The sequence below is a fragment of the Canis lupus genome, chromosome 6, assembly GCF_003254725.2.
Source record: "Canis lupus dingo isolate Sandy chromosome 6, ASM325472v2, whole genome shotgun sequence".
In the NCBI taxonomy this organism is placed as follows: domain Eukaryota; kingdom Metazoa; phylum Chordata; class Mammalia; order Carnivora; family Canidae; genus Canis; species Canis lupus.
The window spans coordinates 55,789,501-55,813,544 of NC_064248.1; the positions used below are offsets into that span (position 1 = coordinate 55,789,501).

Below are 24,044 nucleotides of genomic sequence, written 5' to 3' on the forward strand. Positions count from 1 at the left end.
AACAAGTGAAGGGGAGGTCAGAGAAAAAGGGAAAGACAGTCTCAAGCAGACTCTGTCCTGAGTATGGAGCCTGATGTGGAGCTCGATCCCAGGACCTTGAGATCATGACCTGAGCTGAAATCACCAGACACTTAACTGTGTCATCAGATGCCCCTACATGTACATTTCCTGAGCCTTTATGTATCTAAACCTATCTCAATCCTAAACTCATGATGGACTGCTGTTTCCTGGATATGGAATTTGATGTTGAAAATATTTTCCCTAAGAAGTTTGATGATGTACCTATGTTACATTTAATATTCAGCACTGATGATGAAAAATCTGATACCTCAGTAGAGGTATTCATTAAGAAATTAGTAAGTCATAGAGATAAAAGGTACAATAGGGAATATAGTCAATGACATTGTAAAAGCATTGTGGGGTGATAGCTACACTTATGGTGAGAAGAACATAATGGAAAACTAATATAATATTGTGTGTCAACTCTATGTCAAAAACCCACAAAACCATAAAAATAAAATCAGAAATGAAAGAGAAGACACTAAAACTGATACCAGAGAAATACAAATGATTACTATACACAATTATAAAACAATAGACAATCTAAAAGAAATACATTGCTAGAAACATAGAACCTACCAAGACTGAATCACGAAGAAACAGAAAATCTAAACATACCAATTACCACTAAGGAGATTAAATCAGTAATCAAAAACTCCCAAAAAAACAGAAGTTCAAAACAAGACATCTTCACCAGTGAATTCTACCAAACTTTCAAAGAATCTTCTCAAACTCTTCCAAAAAAACAGAAAAAAAGATAACATTTCCAAACTCATTAATGAGGCCAGTATTATCCTGATACTAAACCCAGACAAGGATGCCACAACAAAAGAAAATTACAGGGTAATATTCTTGAACACTGATGCAAAAATCCTCAATAAAATATTAAGTAAACTGAATTCAATACATTAAAGGAATCAAACATCATGATTATGTGGGATTTATTCCAGATACAAAATGGTTCAAAAAAAAAAAACAACAAGATGGTTCAACATCCACAAAAATCAATGTGATACACCACACCACAAATAGAGGATAAAAATCTTATGATCACAACAGATACAGAAAAAGCATTTGATAAAAGTCAACATTCATTTATGATAAAACTCTCAACAAAGTGGGAATAGAGGGAACACACCTCAACATAATAAAGACCATATATGACAAACCCACAGCTAACTCATGTTCAGCAGTGAAAAGCTGAAAATTTTCCTCTAAGATCAGGAACAAGACAAGGATGCCCTCTTTCACTTATCTTTCTCAACATAGTATTGGAAGCAATAGCTGCAGCAATTAGGTGAGAAAAAGAAATAAAAGACATCCAAATTAGACAGGAAGAAGTAAACCTGTTACTATTTGCAGATGATATGATGTTATATATAGAAAATCCCTAAGACTCCACCAGAAAACTGTTAGAACTAATAAATGAATTCAGGATACAAAGTCAATATACCAAAATCTGTTGCATTTCTATACACTAGTAACAGACTATCAGGAAGAAAAATTTTAAATTTCATTTATAAATTGCACTGATAAAATTGGCAAATATCTGGGGAAGAATAATCAGGAAATCTAGGAAGTTGGATAAAAAGATGCACAGCTCAGAAAGAAAATCAGGTTTGGAAATAAAGACTTGAAGTCATGAAAACAGTGATGGTATTTGGAGCCCTGAATAAAAATGAGAAGAGAAATGGAATGAGAACTTTACTATAGTAAAACAGCAAAGTGAAAATTCTCTGCCCCTTCTCATGCTAAAACAAAGAGAAAAGAAAAACTTAAAACCACGCCATCTTCAATCATACTAGAGTATAGGTGAAACTCTAAATCACAATATATGAAAATGGAAAACAGCTGAAAGAATAAACAACACTGACAAAATGGAGAAAATTAAACTTAAGCACCCAGCAAGGAAAAAAAATGATGAGAAACAAACCACTTGTCCCTCAGAACCCCAAAGACTGAAGAACTGGTGGCACCGGACTCAAAAGACAGAGGTCAGGTGAGCTCAAAGAATAGAAGAATATGTGGAAGTCTGCATAAAAGGACAGGTGGATCCCTAGTCACATCTTGTATCTATAAATCATATCAGGAGACGGAGGAAAGTTTATCCATTCAAAGAACTAAATAAAGGGAAACAAACAGAAAGCACAGAGAGAACAGGTAAAGTACTTACTGAAAATGGGGTAAGTTTTCTTTATGAATATATTCAAGGGCAGCCCTGGGTGGCTCAGCGGTTTAGCACCTGCCTTCAGCCCGGGCGTGATCCTGGAGACCCGGGATCGAGTCCCACGTCAGGCTCCCTGGATGGAGCCTGCTTCTCCCTCTGCCTGTGTCTCTGCCTGTTTCACTCTCTCATGAATAAATAAATAAATAATATTTTAATAATTAATCAATTAATTCAAGCCATTACGTGAAAAAGAAATGAATTTAAAAATACATTTTTCAATACCTAATAAATAAATGGATCTAGGCATTGAGTACCAGTGGCTCTAACAGCACAAGAGAAACAACCACTATATGCTTCTTGGTGGGAGAACACCACACCTATGAAATAGTCTTGCAAAAAAAAAAAAAAAAAAAAAAAAAAGGCAATCTGGGATAACTTCTATATCTAACCACCAATTTATAGAAAATGCAGAGAAATGACGTTCAACTATACAATACAGATGTAATCAGCGAAATCCAAGTTGGGAAATCTACATGTCAAATGACCTAGTTTCTTCCACAAATAACCTGCACCCCAAAATAATTAAATTGAAAAAAAGAGGAAAGTAACAAAGATTTAAAACACTTTTTTTTTTTTTAAGATTTCATTTATTTAAGAGAGAGCACACAAGTGGGGCGGGGGGGGGGGAGGTGGGTAGAGAGGAGAGAGGAAGGGGCAGACCCCCTGCTGAGTTCAGAGCCCCACACAGGGCTCAATCCTAGGACCCCGGAATCATGACCTGAGCTGAAAGCAGACACTTAACCAGGCGCCCCTAAGGTATATATGTTTAAAAGATGCTCAACATCCCTAATCGTCAGGGAAATGCAAATCAAAACCACAATAAGATATAACCTTAACATCTGTTAAGATGGCTAAAATTAAAAACAACAACAACAACAACAACAACAACAACAAATAATAAGTGTTGGGAAGAATGTGGAGAAAAGGAGGCCTCAGGGATCCCCGGGTGGCTCAGCGGTTTAGTGCTTGCCTTCGGCCCAGGGCATGATCCTGGAGTCCCGGGATTGAGTCCCACGTCGGGCTCCCTGCATGGAGCCTGCTTCTCCCTCTGCCTGTGTCTCTGCCTCTCTCTCTCTGTGTCTCAGATAGATAGATAGATAGATAGATAGATAGATAGATAGATAGATAGATAATCTAAAAAAAAAAAAGACGTAAGAAAGATATATTTAAAAAAAGAAAGAAAAGGAGGCCTCATGGTGTGTTGGTAGGAACATAAATTGGTATAGCCCCTGTGGAAGATAGAATACAGTTTCCTAAAAATATTAAAAATAGAAATACCATATGATCTAGTAATTTCATTATTGAGTATCTATCCAAAGAAAATGAAAACACTAATTCAAAGATATATGTGTCCCTATGTTTATTGCAGCACTATTTAGAGGCAAGATATGGAAGCAACCCAAGTGTCTATCGATAGATGAATCTATAAAAATGTGGTGTATATACACAATAGAATATTATACAGCCATTAAAAGGTTGAGATTTGTGCCATCTGAGACAACATGGATGGACCCAAAGGGTGTTGTACTAAATGAAGCTAAACAGAGAAAGACAAATATCATATGATTTCACTCAAAAATGGGGAGGGAGGGAACAATCAGACTTGGGCACCTGTGGGGGACTCAGTTAAGAATCTAACTCTTGATTTTGGCTCAGGTCATGATCTCAGGGTTGAGAGATTGGGTACCACCTCCTGCACCACACACTGGGCATGGAACCTGCTTAGGATTCTCTCTCCACTGGAGTACCTGGGTGGCTCAGTTGATTAAGCTTCCGACTCTTGGTTTTGGCTCCGTTCATGATCCCAGGGCCCTGAGAGCAAGCCCCACATCTGGCTCCACACTCAGCACTGTCTACTGGAGATTCTCTCCCTCTCCTTCTTTCCCCTCTGCCCCACCACCCCCAAAAGAAAAAAAAAAAAAAAAAAGAATCAGATCTATTAATTAATACACAGAAAAAACTGATAGCTGCCAGAGGGGAAGGGTGGGAGTTGGGCAAAATGGGTAAAAGGGCAGTGGGAGATAGAGGCTTCCAGTTATGAAATAAATAAGTCATGGGAATAAAATGCACAGCATAAAGCCTACAGTCAATGATACTGTAACAGCAATATATGGAGACAGGAGCTGGAGCTACACTTGTGGTGAACATACTATAATATACAAATTTGTGGAATCACAAGTCTATGAAGATTTATCACCCAAACACCCTTTTTTGGGTCTTAATAGACAATACCAAAGAGAGGCAATAAACAAATAAAAGACAGACATGGGTTGCAAAGGAATCAACACAGGGGAGATAAAGGGAATTCCCAGGGTGACTGTGAAGCTTGAGCCCCAAGACTAAATCTGTACAGTTAAATCTAGAAAGCAAGTCCAGATTAGAGAAGAACTCCAGAAGAGCTCCAGGAAAGTATCTCTAAGAAAAACATATGTAACTGATAAATTACAGGACAGATGGGCAGTATAGAAAAGTAACTGCTAGACAAATGCAAACTGCAAGTAAATGCAAGACATTTTACAGAACAGTGGAAAGACATGTGAAGATCTCAATGTTCAAAAAACATAAACACACTGTACTTTTTTAATGAGGAAAATTTTAAATCCGATTCTGTAAGAAATAAATGTAATCCCGAAAAAATAGCTAAAAACAGCTAACAAATGTTTAGCACAGTTCTAAGAATAACTCATTTAACAGCATGTAGTAACTCATGTAATAACTCATTTAACTATGAGCATTACTTTGCCATGTCAATATTCCATGTGGCTCATACTCAATGTTTATATAATCATACAAAGGAAATTTTTTGTATAAGTGTATTGAAAGAATAGAAAAGACTATGATAGAAATTCCTCATCTAACATTATTGAAAAAAAGCCCAAAATTGATGAATCAAACAAAGCAATGTTTTACTCAGAAATATAAAGAAATAGCTTAAGAGTTAAAAAGCAGTTGCCTCCAAGAAAGGTAGAGAGAACATATCAAAAACTCACATATTTTTAGAATTTTGTAACTAGAGCTTGATGTTTCACACTCTCAGAAAGTAATTTTTTTTAAGATTTTATTTATTTATTCATGAGACACAGAGAGAGAGAGGCAGAGACCTAAGCAGAGAGAAAAGTAGGCTGTCTGCAGGGAGCCTGATGCAGGACTTGATCTCAGGACTCTGAGATCCTGTCCTGAGCCAAAGGCAGATGCTCAACCACTGAGCCACCAAGGCATTCCAAAGTAGTATTTTAATTTAAAAAAAAATACTACGTGGAAAGGGGCTCTAATACCAGGTAAACTCGGAGGCTTTTTCACAGAACTACCTTGGAAGCTTTGATATGTTAAGACACACGTTACAGTTTTTTGCTAACATTAGATCACAAGGACTCCCACTCCCTCACGACAGTTTTAAGGCAGTGGTTCTCAAATGTAATCAATTCCATAGACCAGTACCAATCTATAGCAAAGTAAGAAAAGCAAGGACAATATATTTTTAATTAAGTTAAAATTAATCAACTTAAGCCATTCTGTATTTTGAGAGCACATCCTTCTTAAACTCTTAGTACCTTTTCTTTAGTGAGTGAAGGCAGTAAGTGGCAATTTCTAAACATTCTTACTTTTCCAAAATAAAAAGCTGGCAACCCTATGTCAGTACACTATTTCCATTCTGCCAAAGACAGTCAATCGTTCATGAAAATCAAATCAGAGAATCTTTAGAAAACACTTATTGGCATGATAGGAAAAAAAAAAACAACTCTGAGGAAATAAGTCAAAACAAAAATAGAAAGATAACCTAGAAAAAATAATATCCTAAAAAAAAAAAAAAAAAAAAAAAAAACAAGGAAAACCAGTAGTAGTAGTAGTAGTAGTAGTATGTACCTAGTAGGTTAAATAAAATGAATAATAAAAACTGTTTATTGAAGTTAACAATTCCAAAGTCACCTAAGACCACAGAGTTCAAATGCCAGACCACATGGGGTTTAGAAGCAAAGACAAACAAACAGGCTGAGTTTAGGTTACTTTTCTAAAACTGTGGCTCCTCAAGGAAATCAAAGGAGGTTTGGGGGTGGAAAATATCTGAACATTAATACTAGCTGTTGCTTACAAAAATGAAGAAACTGTTAAAACTAAAGGAAAAATAACATTCATAATCTAAGAAACCTACTCTCTTACTTGCGTACACTGATGATAAAGTGAGATTAATCTGTGTAACATACATATTAAAAACCAAATCAAACAATATTTTAGAAATTTATACCTAAATCACTCTCTTGAAGTTCTAAAAATGTCAGGTAATACTGGATTACATCCCCAAGCTCTTGACTCTTAATATATGGTAAACTCTAGCAGGCCACATGGTCTTGTAGACAAAGTTAGTCTCAGTATTTGTCATCTGGTATCCCAATTATGAACTGGTCATAAAATAAGTGGTACGGTCAAAAATATTTGCAGACTTAACAAGTGGTAAAATGCCACTATCGAGCCTCTAGACCATGGTTTATTTAGCTACAAGGCTTTTACTGGCCTAATTTAAGTCTACCAGTAATGAAAGGCATTTCTAGAGATGATTCAACTTGATTAAGTTTCCTAGGATAGGAATAGCTGGCTGCCCCTGATTTTGACACAACTCAAGGACATCTGTCTCTAGTTTACTTTTTCAAAGCTCTGCATTTAAGAGTCTTACGTAGATAAATACAAAAGGACTTTATAAATAGTTCAAACAAAACTAAAATATTAAAATATTTACTAGGCTGGACATGAATGGGGCTAAAGATTAAAATTTTAAGCAAAATGGGGCGCCTGGGTGGCTCAGTGGTTGAGCGCCTGCCTTTGGCCCAGGGCGGGATCCTGGGTCCTGGGATCGAGTCCCGCATCAGGCTCCTCGCCTGGAGCCTGCTTCTCTCTCTCTCTCTCTCTCTCTGTGTGTCTCTTGGGAATAAATAAATGCAATTTAAAAAAAAAAAAAATTTAAGCAAAATAAGTCAGAGAAAGATAAATACCATACAATTTCACTCCTATGCAGAATTAAAGAAACTAACGACCAGGAAGGAGAAAAAGGGAGAGAAAGAGAGACAAACCAAGAGTCTTAACTAAGGAGAACAAACTGATCATTAAGAGAGAGGAGAAGGGTAGGAGGATGGATTATTAAATAGGTGATGGGGATTAAAGAGCACACTTGTCATGATGAGCACTGGGTGACACATGAAATTTCTGAATCACTGTATTGTACATGTGAAACTAATATAGTACTGTATGTTAACTATACTGGACTTAAAAACTTAATTAAAAATAAATTTTAAAGATATTTACTAGGCTGAAAAGGTTAGAAATACAGGTTAGTTTTTTCCTCCTGTAGGAGGAGTTATTACATCTTTGCACCTTAAGATCTAGCCATACAGGGCTCCTTTTTCAATTCTTTACAAACCAAGATCTTTCCCACTCAAGATATCCATACATACTGTACCTAGTATCAAAACTCTCCACTCCAGCTTTCTTTGCATACGACTGATTCTTCTAAGTAACTCTATAAAGTAGTTGCACTCTACAGTATTCTCTCAGAGAACTCTTGTTCTTTAAAGCGCTTATTATAACCTGTAACTACATTTTTCTCCATTCTTTATTTTGAAAACTGTCAAATATAATCAGAAGAAAATAATAACCATCAATATACTCTTCACCTAGATTCACCCATTAATATTTCACAATTCTCTCTCACTCCCATACACACACACCTTTTTGCTGATCATTTGAAAGTTTCAGACATCATGACACTTTACCTGTAAATATTAGGATGCACTCCCCCCCACCCCCCAGGCACCTGAGTGGCTCACTGGTCAAGCATCTGCCTTTGGCTCAGGTCATGATCCCAGAATCCTGGGATGGAGTCCCACACTGGGCTCCCACAGGGAACCTGCTTCTCCCTCTGCCTATGCCTCTGCCTCTTTGTGTTCTCTAATGAATAAATAAAACCTTAAAAAAAAAAAAAAAAAAGATGTACCTCCTCCCAGAATGAACTTTGTCCCATACAGCCACAGGACTACGATTATAGCCAGCAAATTTAACATTAATATTACTGCCTAATGTACAGTCCAAATTCTTTATTTGACATGAAAATGTTCTTTAAAGCTTTTTCAAAATCTAGGATCCAGCAGAATTCACACATTGTATTTGTCATGTCTCTTCCCTTTCCTTAATCTCAACTATATCCTTGTTTTAACAGGATATTTTTTGAAGTCATCTTCTAACTTCTATTCTGAATGCTAACATGCTACACATTCTGGATTTGTCTTATTGTTTCCTCATGACTGAAATGAGGTTAAACAGTTTTAGTAGAAACACTACATTGGTGATGCTGTGTTTACTTGTTTTGTATGTGGGTGTGTGACTCCTTCAAAATACTGCATACTCCACAACGGCAGTATAAATAGCTTTGTTCAACAATGCATTTCTACCACCTAAGACAATGTCACATATAGGAGTCCTCAATAACATTTGTTGAACAAATAAGAAAACAAATTCTCCACAGCACATACTATCAAGTATTTTCTTCAAGAGAGGCAACCAATAGATATTTATGTTAACTTATGATTAAGAGATGTTAGAAACCAAAACTATGAGAATGTTTTGAAATTTAGTATAAATATATTTTCAGCAACAGATAAAGCGTTGCTGAAAAAAAAAAGCTTTCTTTTATTTCAAGTTTTTATTTAAATTCTAGTTAACATAATAGTGTAATGTTAGTTTCTAGAATTTAGTGATTCATCACTTACATATAACACCCAGTGTTCATTACAGCAAATTCCCTCCTTAATACCCATCACCCATTTAACCCATCCCCCGCACCGACCTCCCCTCCAGCAACCCTCAGTTTGTTCTCTACAACTAAGAGTCTGCTTTATGGTTTAACTCTCTCATTTTTTTCTCCTATGTTCATCTGTTTTGTTTCCTAAATTCCACATGTGAGTGGAATCATGTGGTATTTGTCTTTCTATGACCGACTTATTGTGCTTAGCATAACACATTCTAGGTCCACCTGTGTCGTTGCAAATGGTAAGATTTCATTCTTTCTTACGGCTAACGTTCCATTGTTTGTATATATCACCTCTTCTTTATCCATTCATCAGTTGATGGACATTTGGGCTTTTGCAATAATTTAGCTATTGTTGATGCTTCTATAAACATCAGGGTGCATGTATCCCTTCAAATTAATGTGTTTGTATCCTTTGGGTAAATACCTAGTCATGCAATTGCTGGATCTTCAGATAGTTCTATTTCTACCATTTTGAGGAACCTCCATACTGTTTTCCAGAGTGCTGCACCAGTTTGCATTCCCACCAACAGAGTAGGAGGATTCCTCTTTCTCTGCATCCTTACCAATATCTGTTCAGTTTCCTAGACTGTTTATTTTAGTCCTTATGATAGGTATGAGGTGGTATCCCATTGTTTGATTTTTATTTCCCTGATGATGAATAATGTTGATCATCGTTTCATGTGTCTGTTAGCCATCTGTATGCCTTCTTTGGAAAAAAGTCTACTCATGTCTTCTGCCCATTGCTTAACTGGATTATTTGTTTTTTGGGGTATTGAGTTTGATAAGTTCTTCATAGGTTTTGGATACTAGCCCTTTAACAGATAATATCACTTGCAAATATCTTATCCCATTCAGAAGGTCGCCCTTTAGTTTTGTTGACTGTTTTCCAGTAGGTAAGCTCTTAACCAGAGTTAAGATGCATAAAATGCTATCTACCTAACGGAGAATTTGCAAATTACTATCACAAAGTCCTCAGAGGAGTTCAAGCGCTCACAAAAGATTAATATTGAAGACAGGAGGATATGACACTCTCTTCTCAATGAAAACTGATTTGTTTTGCTCCTGTATAAGTTTAGAGCATCTTAGTATTAGAAAACTAATTCTCAAACAAAACAAAACCAAACAACTCTCCTAGGACAATTTGGTGGTAAATATGCCAGCCACTCTTGAAAGAGCTAAAAGTTCAAAATGATTAAGATCTAGTTTCTTGGGATCCCTGGGTAGCTCAGCGGTTCAGCATCTGCCTTCGGCCCAGGGCATGATCCTGGAGTCCCGGGATGGAGTCCCACATTGGGCTCCCCATGTGGGGCCTGTTTCTCCCTCTCTCTCTCTCTCTCTCTCTCTCTGTGTCTCTCATGAATAAATAAGATCTTAAAAAAAAAAAAAAAATCTAGTCTCTTGGCCTCTGGGAACTTGAAATCAAGAGAAAGCAGATACATATTTTTCAAAAACCTTAGGAGCGTTAGCTAGATGTATATGCAAAGTTATTACTACACAACAAAAAGTTCTTTTAAAAAAATAATTTTTGTTATGTACAAATCTTTAGAAAGAGGAACTTGATGAAAGGTCTGTTGGAGCATTCAATTTCTTCACTAGCAAGGTAGGGTCTTATTTCAGAGAAAACAGAAGCCACAAACATGAAATTCCTCAACTTTCTCCTTACCCTTCCTTCCCCGAAATATATCCACAAAAGCATGTACCTAATTCACTTCTGTAAAGTGGACATGGCTTTTCTTTCTCCAGTTAGAGAATAATCTCACTTGATAAAGTTAATTGATAAATTAACTTCTTTCCTTTATTTTAAATCTTAATTTTCCTTGATGCAAATCTGCCATAACCAAAATGAAATAAAAAAGAAAAACAATAGTCCTTACAAATGATTTCATTTTTCTCACTTTCACCAATAAACTTTAAAAAGTACAATCCACTTAATCCATTACAAATTGACTGTCCTGATTACTGTTAACAATTGCATCAAAGACCTCCAAATAACCAAATACTAGACAATGTCCTTGTTTCAGTTCTCACCATACCCAATCTGTGTGTAATAACTGATGGTCATGACCTTTTTCTTGAAATTCACTTCCTTTGTTTCTGAGATATCTATCACCTGTAGTGATTCTTCTCATACCTTTCTGATGTTTCTGTACTGATTTTTCCTCCCCTGCCAACCCTTTAAAATGCTGCAGTGGTCTAGGGCTCCCTTCTTTTGTCCTACATGTTCTGCATGTTCTCCTATTGCTTCATTTAATTTTTATCTGTTGCCAATTTCTAAATCTCCAGTCTCATCCTGTCTCACAAGCTTTAGACCATTACTGCCAATTGCCCTAGACATCTCAACCTGGATTCTCCTAGCACCTTTAATTTAACAGAAATGAGATTTTCTTCAAATTCTTCCCCTTTCTCCAGTTAATGCCATTACTGTCTCACCAGTTCTTAATCTAGAAGTGTTATTTGATTCTTCCCTCTTTCCTAACCCTCCAAATATGCACCAAGTCCTAATTATTCCTTAAAGTTCATCTCTCAAACATCTCCTAAAACCACTACCTTATTTCAGGTCATTACCAGTTCTCACCTGCACTATTACCATATACTTCTCTGATCTTCCTGCTACAGGTCCATCCTTTAATTAATGCACTTTCAATTTGCAGTATGGAAAACCTGTTTTAATTACTCTCTTGCCTAAACAGCTCCAACTGGTTGGTCCTACTGCCTAGACAAGTCATTAACCAAAGGACAATTTTTCACATTTTAACTCTATGAAATGTAGATCTGTGGTGTAAGTGGTGATATAATCAGCAAATAGCCAGACAGCATGAACAAAGTACTCATTACCAATGCATATAAATACACTAACAGCACCAGATTCAAAACATAGAGAATTGGTGTTCATAGCCAATGGGGAGGAAATATTAAAGAAAATGCTGAGGCATCTTTTATCCCTAAAGAAACCAAATGGTTGTGAGAGAAGGTGGAGTACATAGTAAATGAGACATGTTCAGCTGGTTTCTCAAAGTGAGAATCAAGAACAGACATACTATCCTTAACTATAAATCTGCAATAGAGCCCAGCACCAATTTTTATAATTACTTTAATACTCATATAGATTAGCTTAAGCAATACTGTCACTAATACTCAATACTAATACACAAAATTGACACTGAGTAAACTATACTACAGAACTGAAAAGTGATTCAGAATCCACACACACATACAAAACCCTACGAGAATAAACCAGATCAGCAAAGTTGCAGAATACAAGGTTAATATATAACAATCAAAGCATTTCTATGTGCTACCAGTGAATAATCTGAAAATGAAATTAAGGAAAAAATTCCATTTGCAATAGCACCAAATAAAAACAAAATACTTAGGAATAAATCTAACAACAACGAAATATAAGGCTTGTGCAATGAAAACTGCATAACAAAGAGAAAGTAATTAAGTAAAACATAACCAGAAAGAAGACATCCCATGTTTCTGGATGTTAACATTTGTTTTTTGTTGTTGTTGTTAGGATGTTAACATTGTTAAGAGCACAATATTTCCTAAATGGAGCTACAGATTCATTACAGTATCAAAATTCCAGCTGCATCTTTTTTGCAAAAACTGACAGACTGCTCCTAAAATTCATATAGAAGAACAAGAAATTGGGATACCTAGGTAGCTCAGTGGGCATCTGCCTTTGGCACAGGGCATGATCCCTGGGTCCTGGGATCAAGTCCTGCATGGGGCTCCCGGCGGGGAGCCTGCTTCTCCCTCTGCCTATGTCTCTGCCTCTCTGTGTCTCTCATGAATAAATAAATAAAATCTTAAAAAAAAAAAAAATAAGAACAAGAAATCCAGAATATCCATTGAACATTGAAAAAGAAGGAAACCAAAAGACTCACAAGTCCCCATTTCAAAAGTTAACACAAAGTAATAAGAAGAGAGACATTATGATACAGGCATAAGGACACAAAAGTGAAATAAAATTGAGGGCACTTGGGTGACTCAGTGGTTGAGCGTCTGCCTTTGGCTCAGGTCATGACCCCAGGGTCCTGGAATCAAGTCCCACATCAGGCTCCTCACAAGGAGCCTGCTTCTCCCTCTGCTATGTCTCTGCCTCTCTCTGTGTCTCTGTCTCATGAATAAATAAATAAAATCTTTAAAAAGGAAAGGAAAGGAAAAAGGAAAGGGGAAAGGACAGGACAGGAAAGGAAAGGAAGAAAAAAGAATATTGAGAATCTGGAAACAAATCCTTACATTCACGTTCAACGGATCTTTGAAAAGAATGTCAAAACAAATCAACAGGGAAGAAGTTTTTTAACAAATGGTTCAAGGAAATTGGTATTCACATCTTTAAAAAAATGAAGCTGGACACCTAGCTCATCACATGCAAAAATTAACTCAAAATGGATTATAGACTAACCCTAAGAGGTAAAATTACACAATTCTTAGGAAAAAAAAACAGAATTTGTGTCACTCTGTGTTAGGCAACATTCTTTGATAGGACATCAAAAGCACATGCAAAACAAGAAAAAGGATAATTAGACTTCAACAAAATTAAAGACTTTGTGTTTCAAAGAACATCATCAAGTTAAAGAACAACCCAAAGAATAGGAGAAAATAATTGCAACCCACAAAGCTGATAAAGAACTTCTAACCACACCACATAAATAATTTAATTTTTTACATAGGCAAAGGACCCGAATAGACAGTTCTCCAAAGAAGGTATACAAAAAGGTAATAACTACATGGAAAAGATGCTCAACATCATTACTCATCAGGATAATACGAATCAAAACCCAACGAGATACCACTGCACACCCACTAGAGTGCTTATAACCAAAAAGACAGACAAGTATTGGTAAAGATGTAAAGAAACTAGAACCCTCACAGCTGCTGGTGAGACTAAAAGGGTGCAGGCTCTTTGCAAAACAGTTCAGCAGTTTCTCAAAACCTTAAACACACAGGTGTCATCTGACCTGGCAATTCCACTCCTAGATATGTAACCAAGAGAAATGGAAATACATGTCCACACAAACCCTGTAAACGAACATTCACTGCAAATAAAAACTGTAACAGCAAAAGGTGGAAACAATCCAAATGCCTATCAACTGATGAACGGATTAACAAAATCATATAAATATCCACACAGTGAAACACATTTTGGCTGTAAAAAGGAATGATACATGCTACAACATGGATGTACCTGAAAACATTATGCTAAGTGAAGAAGCCAGACACAAAAGGCCATATATTATATGGTTCCATTTATGTGAAATGTCTAGGATAGGCAAAATAAAAACAGAAAATAGATCAGTGGTTGCCAGGGGGTGGAGGGGGGTGGAGGAAATGGGAAGTGAATGGTAACGGGTATGGGATTTCTTTTGGGGGTAAAAAAATTTCTAAAATTAGACAGTTGGTGATGATTACATGTTCCATGGGGTGGAGGGAAACCACTAAATTCTAGAACTTAAAGGCTTAATTTTAATGGCATATGATATATTTCAATAAGGTTGTTATTTTCTTTAGTGACTCCAAAGACTTAATAGGATATTGTAGGAATACCTTAACACAATGTATTTCAATTATATTTTCCTTATGTTTACACAAGATTGATATTAAAAAGCTGTATTACAATTGGTATAAAATAAAAATTTTACATGTTAAGTACATGGGGTTGTCAAGAAACAGACCATAAGGGCTTTATCTGTCATGTTTGGAACCTATAAACAAGTATGTTTCAATCTTTTTTTTTCTATCTTGGCCCAAAGCTTCTAAAAATCTCCATTAATAAAAGCAACTCACTAAAGCATTAATTCTCCTTCCCTTCATTTCTTCTTCAAGAAGAATTTAAAATTTTTAAAGATTATTTATTTATTAAGAGAAAAAGAAAAAAATCAAAAAAATTAAAAAATTAAAAAAAAAGAAAAAGTCGCAGGAGGAGGGGCAGAGGGAGAGAGGCAGACTCCCTGCTAAGGGCAGAGCCAGACCCCAGAACCCAGATATCATGACCTGAGCCAAAATCAAGAGTAGAACCCTCAATCAACTAAGCCACCCTAGTGCCTTATTTATCTCCCCATGTTCCTAATATACCATCATTCTTGAGGAGCATCTCAAGAACTGGCTGCCTCCTATACATCTAAACCATCATTGGTATGACCAGCAGCTTGTCCTGGGAGAAAAGAAAAGAAGAAAAATGAGGCTTTAACCTACAAGAAAAGTATATGAAAAGAACTAATAAGGAAGGATGAATAAGCACTGTTGTCCCAAAGTAAAGCCATAAATTCTAGCACCATGGGAAATAGCTTTCGTCTCCCCACATTTCATCATAAATTAAAGCCTGCCATGCCATGTATCCAAACATAGTTTCCTGATATAATAAAAATTGAAAACCTAAAATACAAAAGACAAATTCTAAGAAAAGTGACTCCAAAGAAAACAATCCAGAGAACAGGAGAGAGCTTAAAAAATAAAGTCTAATTGATATACATAGGAAAAGTCAAGGATCAAGGAGAGGCATATGGGTGGCTCAGTCAATTAAGCATCTGATTCTTGATTTGGGCTCAGATTATGATCTCAGGGTTGTGAGATTAAGCCCCATGTTAGGCTCACACTGGGCATGAAGGCTGCTTAAGATTCTCTCTCCTTCTGCCCCTCCCACCTCTGCGTGAGCTCTCAAGAAAGGAAAGGGAAGGAAGAAAGAAAGAAAGGCAGGAAGGCAGGAAAGAGAAAGTGAGTTAAGGATCTGTTGAATCCATAAATTAAAAATACATGAAAAAGGTACAGAGCCCAACAATGAACTCCTGAAAATTAAAAAAAAAAATGAAAAAATATTTAATTGAACTAAAAGACTAATCAATGAAAATGTTCCCAGGCAGGGTGTCTGGGTGGCTCAGTCGGTTGGTTAAGTGTCTGCCTTCAACCAAAGTCATAATCTCAAGGTCCTGGGATCCAGCCCAGAGTCCTGGCTCCTTGCTCAGCAGGAAGGCTGCTTCTCCCTCTCCCTTTGCTCCTCCCTCTATTCTCTCTTTCTCTCTCTCAAATAAATCTTTAGAAAACGGAAAGAAAATGTCCCCAGAGTACTAGGAGCAGGAATCAAGGAGAGAGAAAATATAAAAGAAGCCTTCAACAAAAGATAATGCAGAAGGCAAAATAATTGTTTTGATCCTATGTATATTATCACTCAAAAATTTGATTTTGCATACTGCTCTGAAACATGCCCTTTTACTTCAACAATATATCAGGAACATCTTTCTGTACCTAGCAATTATATTTCTTTAACGTCTTTTTTATTTATTTTTGCTGCCTAATATTTTTTCACTGATATATATTATATTAACTTCAGGTGTACAGAATGATTCAATATTTGTTTTTGTTTCTTTTGCAATATTTGTATATATTGCAAAATAATCACTACAATGTCTTGTTAATATGCATCACCATGGTTACAAAACTGTGATGGGAACTTTTAAGCAACTCTTAACTTTCAAATATGCAATTTGATATAATTAACTAGAGTCACCATGATGTACTTTACATCTTTGTAACCTATTTACTTCATAACTTCCATAGTACCTTTTGATCCCTTCACCCATTTACCACCACTGCCCTCTCCTCCCTGCCCAAACACCAATCTGTTCTCTGTATCCATGAACTCAGTTTTTTGTTGTTGCTGTTTTAGATTCCACATGTGAGATCATACAGTATTTGTCTTCCTGACTTACCTCAGTAGCATAATGTCTTCAACATCTGGGACACCTGGGTGGCTCACGGGTTTAGCGCCTGCCTTCAGCCCAGGGCGTGATCCTAGAGTCCCGGGATCAAGTCCCACATGGGGCTCCCTGCATGGAACCTGCTTCTCCCTCTGCCTATGTCTCTGCCTCTCTCTCTCTCTCCCTGTGTCTCTCATGAATAAATAAATAAAATCTTAAAAAAAAAAATGTCTTAAACATCCATCTATGTTACTGCAAATGGCAAGATTTTCTTTTATATGGCTAAATAATATTGCATTGCATGCTTATCCCACATTTTCTCTATCCACTTATTCATTAGTGAACGCCTAGTTGTTTCCATATGTTGGTTATTATAAAAAATGCTGCAAAGAACAAGGGGATGCATATAGTTTTTTGAGTTAGTGTCTTCATTTTCTTTAAATAGCCAGAAATAGAATTGCTGAATCTTTGGTAGTCCTATTTTCATTTTTTTTAAAGATTTTATTTATTCATGAAAGACACAAAGAGAGGCAAAGACATAAGTTGGGGAGAAGCAGGCTCCCTGCGGGAAGCCCAATGGGGAACTCAATCGCAGGACCGCAGGATCAAGACCTGAGCCAAAGGCAGATGCTCAACCACTGAGCCACCCAGGTGCCCCCCTATTTTTAATATTTTAGGGAACCTCCATACTGTTTTTCATAGTAAATGACCAATTTACATTTTCACCAGCAGTATACAAACGTTCCCTTTTCCCTACATCCTTGCCAACACTTACTATTTCTTGTCTATAATAGCCATTCCAACAGGTGTAAGGAAAGTTACTTTTTAAATAATAAAAGAAAATTTCCCAGGAACAAAGGGAAATGGGAATCTTCAAAACAACTGGACTTTCAAAGTACTGATTTTTAAAAATACTAAATTCACAGAAAATTGCATAACTGACAATAGGAGATCACAAATTTCCAAAGACAAAAATCAAGTTACCTACAAGAAAATCAAACTTGGGGTGCCTGGGTGGCTGCATCTCAAATTTTTTCTATGAAGAGACAAAAAAAATCTGCTTAAGGAGAGGCTAGGAATGCTAAATTAAACACCATGTAACATATGAAACCCTAACTGCCTAAAGAAACAGAGGACTAAAGTAGCAGGTCTTCAGGTATGTTCCCTGGGGGTCTACAAGGTCATAGCTAGTTTTAAAATAATATTAAGGGGTAAATAAAACATTTTTTTTAAAAAAGGGATCCCTAGGTGGCGCAGCGGTTTAGCGCCTGCGTTTGGCCCAGGGCATGATCCTGGAGACCTGGGATCGAATTCCACGTCGGGCTCCCGGTGCATGGAGCCTCCTTCTCCCTCTGCCTATGTCTCTGCCTCTCTCTCTCTCTCTCTGTGACTATCATAAATAAATAAAAAAAAATTTTTTTTAAATAATAATAATATTAAGGGGCACCTGGATGTCTCAGGCAGTTAAGCATCTAACTGGATCTTAACTCAGGTCTTGATCTCAGGGTCATGAGTTCAAGCCCCATGTTAGGCTCCATGCTGGACATGGAGCCTACTTAAAAATAAATTAATAAAATAATATTAAAACATTATTTTATCTGCCTTTCTCCCTTCTCATTCTCCCACAAGTTTACAGTGGGATTTTCCAGAGGCTAAGTAATATGTTATGATTTCACTCTGAAAACTAATGGTATGTGAACATATGTACTCATTTTTACATTTTCTCAGTTTTCATTTTTAACACAGTAAATATTAGAGATAACCCACATAAAAGTTCTTGAGGTCTTCAATAATTAAAGAGTGTAAAAGGGTCCTGAGACCAAAAAGTTTGAGAATCACTGAACTAGGATATACTGTGATAATGTTCTAAATATTTTTTAATGTATGCAAATAACCACTTTTGTTTATTCCTCTCCAATAAGCAGCAATAAAACTCTTAAAAACTTAAGATAACATCATATTCTTCTGCTTGTTTTTTAGAACCAAAAATAGATGATTTAGACAACTGTCAAAAGTGGAAAAGACTGAAACCTAGGAAAAAAAACAGAAAAAAGGAAACTCAGGACAAACTTGACTTTGAGAAGGATTCAATCCTCAATGACTATTCTCGTCACTAATCTAAGGGAAAAACAGTGCCCATCGTTTTCATTATAATCTAAACCTTTTTTTTTTAAGATTTTATTTATTCATTCATAGAGACACAGAGAGATTGAGTCAGAGACCCAAGCAGAGGGAGAAACAGGCTCCATGCAAGGAACCCGACATGGGACTCGATCACAGGTCTCCAGGATCACGCCCTGGACCAAAGGTGGCCCTAAACTGCTGAGCCACTCGGGCTGCCCTAAATCTTATTTCAGTTTTAGAAAGTACCTGGAAAGTCATTTACTTCCAAGGAAGTGAAAAAAAATCCATCTTTATAATATCCCTAAATAAGATGATCATGCAGCCTCTGCTTGAACACTTCGTTGAATGGAGAATTTTCTCTCACAACACCTAAATGCAATTTTATATAGCCTTTACTAGTCCACAAGTTTCCCAGACTACAAAGTTCTACTACTTTATTAACCACCAATTTAAAATATCTTAAATATAAGTGTGATGAAAACAGTGCTAAAATATTTTTCCTTTTTCAAGTATTTCCTTTGCACAACTCCTAGTGATGTTTTCATAAGAACTGGTAAATTTCTAATCTTGACCCTAGAACAGAATCTACCACTTCTCAACCCTGGCTACAAAACAAAATCAAGTGGGAAAATTTTTAAAATAGAAAAATATACACCCACCAAACCTGGAATTTGGTATCTCTGGGATATGAGTTCCAAGAAACTGATTTTGTTTGTTAGGGTTTGTTTTTTGAGGGGGCTTTTAAGCTCTACAGGTGATTCTGGTGTTTATGTAATGTCAATTAGAACTATACGGACTGGTCAGCAAATTTTTTAAAGATTTCTTTATTTGGGTGAATGGAAGGACAGAGGGAGAGAAAATCTCAAGCAAACCCCCACTGAGCATGAAGACTGACACAGGGCTTGATCCCAGAACCCTAAAGATCATGCCTTGAGTGGAAACCAAGAGTCAGATCCTTAACCAAGTGTGCCACCCACGTGCCTGGGCTGCTCAGCAATTTATAAAACATCCCAGGGTGTTTTTTGTTCATAGGCTTCATCATACTTGGGCGATTCATTGTTCTATATAGCAATTCTTCTGGAAAATGATTTTGTAAATATATAATATACATTACACCTAGAGTTTATAAAGTGCTGTCTCCTTTATTTCCTTCTTGACCCTGGAGCAATCCTGTGAATAATAAGGCAGGTAACATTACTATTTAGTAGATTAAAAACAAAACAAAACACAAAACCTAAAGCAACTGCAGAGCTCCAAGTTAAAAGCATATCCTAATCTTCTGAGTATATATGCAGTACTCTCTACTAGACAACTGCCTTCCCATTTTCCCACCCCCCACCACAACCAAAAAGTTTAGAGTTTTTACTGCAATATAAACTTCACTAGCAGGGGTAGAGAAAAACAAAAGCTCATATTTAGTTTGTTTTTATCACCTGACAGAAATCAAACAAATTCAACCCACTCTTGCTATGCCTGCTTTAGGCCACTTTTTTCCCTAATTTTTATTTAACTGAATTTTTTCATTTGAGATAATTGTATATTTACATGCAGTTGTGAAAAATAATACATTCCATGTAACATTTACCCAGCTCTCCCAAAAGGTAGCATCTTTAAGAATGATAGACTTAAGAACCAAAATATTAGCATCAATACAGGCAAGCTACCAATATTTCCAACATCAAAAGGATCCCTCACGTTGCCCTGTTCCCCTAATCTTAGGCAATATTTGGAAGTATAAACTCACTAATTCCTTACTCAACTTTATCCATTCAAATATCAGAAATGTCTTCACAAGCCACAAAACAAAAACAAAAACTTTATATCACAAAGTAGTGGTGGTCAGGACTGTCACAACACAATATAAGATTCTTAAGCCACTTCTACAATATTCCTTGCAGGATGGAATTTTCAAGGTAAGGCTGCAGTTCTAGCTTTATGAAACAAAAAAAATTTTTTTAATTTTAACATGCATACTTAATGATTCCATTTACATGAAATTCTAGACAAAATTGATCTAAAGTGGAAAAAATCAGAACAATTGCTGCGGCAGAGAATGGCTAAAAAGACTAAATTTTAGCTTTCTGGGAAGAGAAAAATAGTCTATACCATGATAAGAGTTGAAGTTTCACAGGTATATCCATTTGTCAAAACTGTACTGGCATTAGGCAACATTTCCTTAGATATGAAATCAAAAGCACAAGTAAAACAAGATAAAGGATTAGATTTCATCAAAATTAAAGACTTTGTGTTTCAAAGAACATCAAGCGAAAGAACAACCCAAAGAATAGGAGAAAATAATTGCAAACCACAAAGCTGATAAAGGACTTCTATCCACACCACATAAAGACTGCTTACAACTCAACAGTGAAAACACAATAATACAATTTTTTAATGGGCAAAGGACCTGCTTGAAAAGATGCTCAATATCATTATTCATCAGGGTAATACAAATCGAAGCCACAATGAGATACCACTGCACACCCACTAGAGTGCTTATAACCAAAAAGACAGACAAGTATTGGTAAAGATGTAAAGAAACTAGAACCCTCACAGCTGCTGGTGAGACTAAAAGGGTGCAGGCTCTTTGCAAAACAGTTCAGCAGTTTCTCAAAACCTTAAACACACAGGTGTCATCTGACCTGGCAATTCCACTCCTAGATATGTAACCAAGAGAAATGGAAATACATGTCCACACAAACCCTGTAAACGAACATTCACTGCAAATAAAAACTGTAACAGCAAAAGGTGGAAACAATCCAAATGCCTATCAACTGATGAACGGATTAACAAAATCATATAAATATCCACACAGTGAAACACATTTTGGCTGTAAAAAGGAATGATACATGCTACAACATGGATGTACCTGAAAACATTATGCTAAGTGAAGAAGCCAGACACAAAAGGCCATATATTATATGGTTCCATTTATGTGAAATGTCTAGGATAGGCAAAATAAAAACAGAAAATAGATCAGTGGTTGCCAGGGGGTGGAGGGGGGTGGAGGAAATGGGAAGTGAATGGTAACGGGTATGGGATTTCTTTTGGGGGTAAAAAAATTTCTAAAATTAGACAGTTGGTGATGATTACATGTTCCATGGGGTGGAGGGAAACCACTAAATTCTAGAACTTAAAGGCTTAATTTTAATGGCATATGATATATTTCAATAAGGTTGTTATTTTCTTTAGTGACTCCAAAGACTTAATAGGATATTGTAGGAATACCTTAACACAATGTATTTCAATTATATTTTCCTTATGTTTACACAAGATTGATAGATATTAAAAAGCTGTATATAAAAGGTGAATAATGGAAAGTGACTGCTAATGGTTACAGATATTCATTTTGCACTGATAAAAATATTCTGAAATTAGATCATGGTGATGGTTGCACAACTCTGTGAATACAATAAAAAAGTCAGTAAATTATACCTTAAAAGGGTATATACGTGTAAATTATTTACATATGATATATGCATTATCTCAATAAAGCTATTATTTTAAAAGTATATAGTTAATATATGTAAATTTTACCTAAAAAAGCCTTTTAAAATCATAAAAACAATGGAGTGCGGAATGCAGAGATATAGATGAAACCTATAGGAATACAAAAAAGTTTATTATACTATTCTGTTCACTTTATGTTTCTAAATTTTCCTTATTAAAAAAATTTTTAATATAAAAATAAACATTTTTTTTAAAAATAACAAAGTAAACTAACTTTGTCAACATCCATTTTTGTTGTTGTTTGACAAAGGAAACAGAATCAGATAACTAAAAGATCAGAGAAGGGGTGCCTGGGTGGCTCGGTTAAGCTTCTGACTTCTGCTCAGGTCATGATCAGGTAGGAACCCCAGAGTTGGGCTCCACGCTCAGTGGGGAGTCTGCTTCTCCATCTCCCTCTGTCACATCCCCTCCCATGCTCACAGGTGTGTGGGCGCCTCTCAAGTAAACAAAATGTTAAAAAAAAAAAAAAAATAGAAAAAGGTTAGAGAAGTTGCTACCTTTTCATTTTTTGGCAGGGATACAACAGAAGACTTGATGTGAGGCAAAAATGAAGACTACTTCATCTTAAAAATGTACAGAGAATTTCAATCCTTAGTTCCAAGATAGTTGTTCCCTTCCCTTGGGTTCTGATGGTTTCCATGGTTATGAGATGCAACAATTCCTAATATATGGATGCAATACCCTCTAATACTATGCTGTCTAATACAGCAGCCACTAGCTACATATGGCCATTTAAAGCTTAGTTTTATAATGAATTAAATTAAATTATAAACTCAGTTCTCAGTCATACCAGTTACATGTCTAGTGTTCAACATCCATATGTGACTATGGGCTAACATAAGTGGATAGAGCATAAACAGGTCACTGCCATCAGTGGAAAAAGTACTATTGAACAGCACTATACAGGTAAATAAAAAATCTCCACAAACCTATACACTCCAATTTAGGGTTGTTACACAGTATTTTACTGTAATAAACAAATCCTGAAAAACAAGGGAAACAAAACATAAAAATATCAACCAAAGAATATCATTCATGGAAGTTTAGACTAACTAAAACAGCAGTTAAATTTTACTTTCAGAACCACCTAGCTACAGATGTTGACCATGACAACTCTTCAGAGGCAAATTTCTCCATCTGTTAAAAATTATTACTATACCACCAGTTTCCTAAAGTCAGATATAAAGATTATGCTGAAATAAGAATAAAGCAAATTACACTTTCAGTTAAGGATCTAATGAAAGGTATATTTATAAATCAATGACATCAAAGAATTTATGACCCATACCAAAATACACAGAATAAAATCCCTTTCCAAACTGAACTTTAAGGCATAATTAAAAAGATCATTAAATATATTTTGTTTCACTAGAAAAAAAGTTTAACCAGATGACTTCTACACTTCTAGTTCTAAAACTGTGTGCATTTCATCCTGATTAAGTATAGATTTCTGTTAATGCCATTAACATGAATATGCAGCATCAGGAAACAGGTGCATTCTTAATTCAAATATTTCAGAATATTTTTAGCACTTTAAAAAAAAAACTGAAGGTGAGCAAACTTAAAATGTGCATTCGAATATATTTTTATATTTAGAAACCTAAAAAAACAAGAACAGAATTTCACCTTG

General features: G+C 35.9%; 1 protein-coding gene across 12 annotated transcripts in view; it reads right to left on the bottom strand.

Moving 5' to 3' along the window:
- Positions 1–24,044, bottom strand: part of MTF2 (metal response element binding transcription factor 2) — a 78,030-nt gene that overhangs the window by 52,209 nt on the left and 1,777 nt on the right. For 4 of the 12 annotated variants that reach the window (XR_007411483.1, XM_049111670.1, XM_049111669.1 and 1 more), the window contains exons 1-2: positions 22,912–23,038; positions 22,442–22,504 (exon numbers count right to left, since the gene is read on the bottom strand). The exons of 4 other annotated variants lie outside the window; for them this stretch is intronic. Coding sequence is in view for 6 of the 8 variants with exons in the window: in XM_049111670.1 (XP_048967627.1) it covers positions 22,442–22,504; positions 22,912–22,919 (71 nt within the window). In the remaining 2 variants the exon portion in view is untranslated. Of the gene's footprint in view, positions 1–22,441; positions 22,505–22,911; positions 23,058–24,044 lie in introns of those variants that run through there. 4 more of the 12 variants (XR_007411484.1, XM_049111671.1, XM_035718016.2 and 1 more) reach the window with 4 other exon arrangements.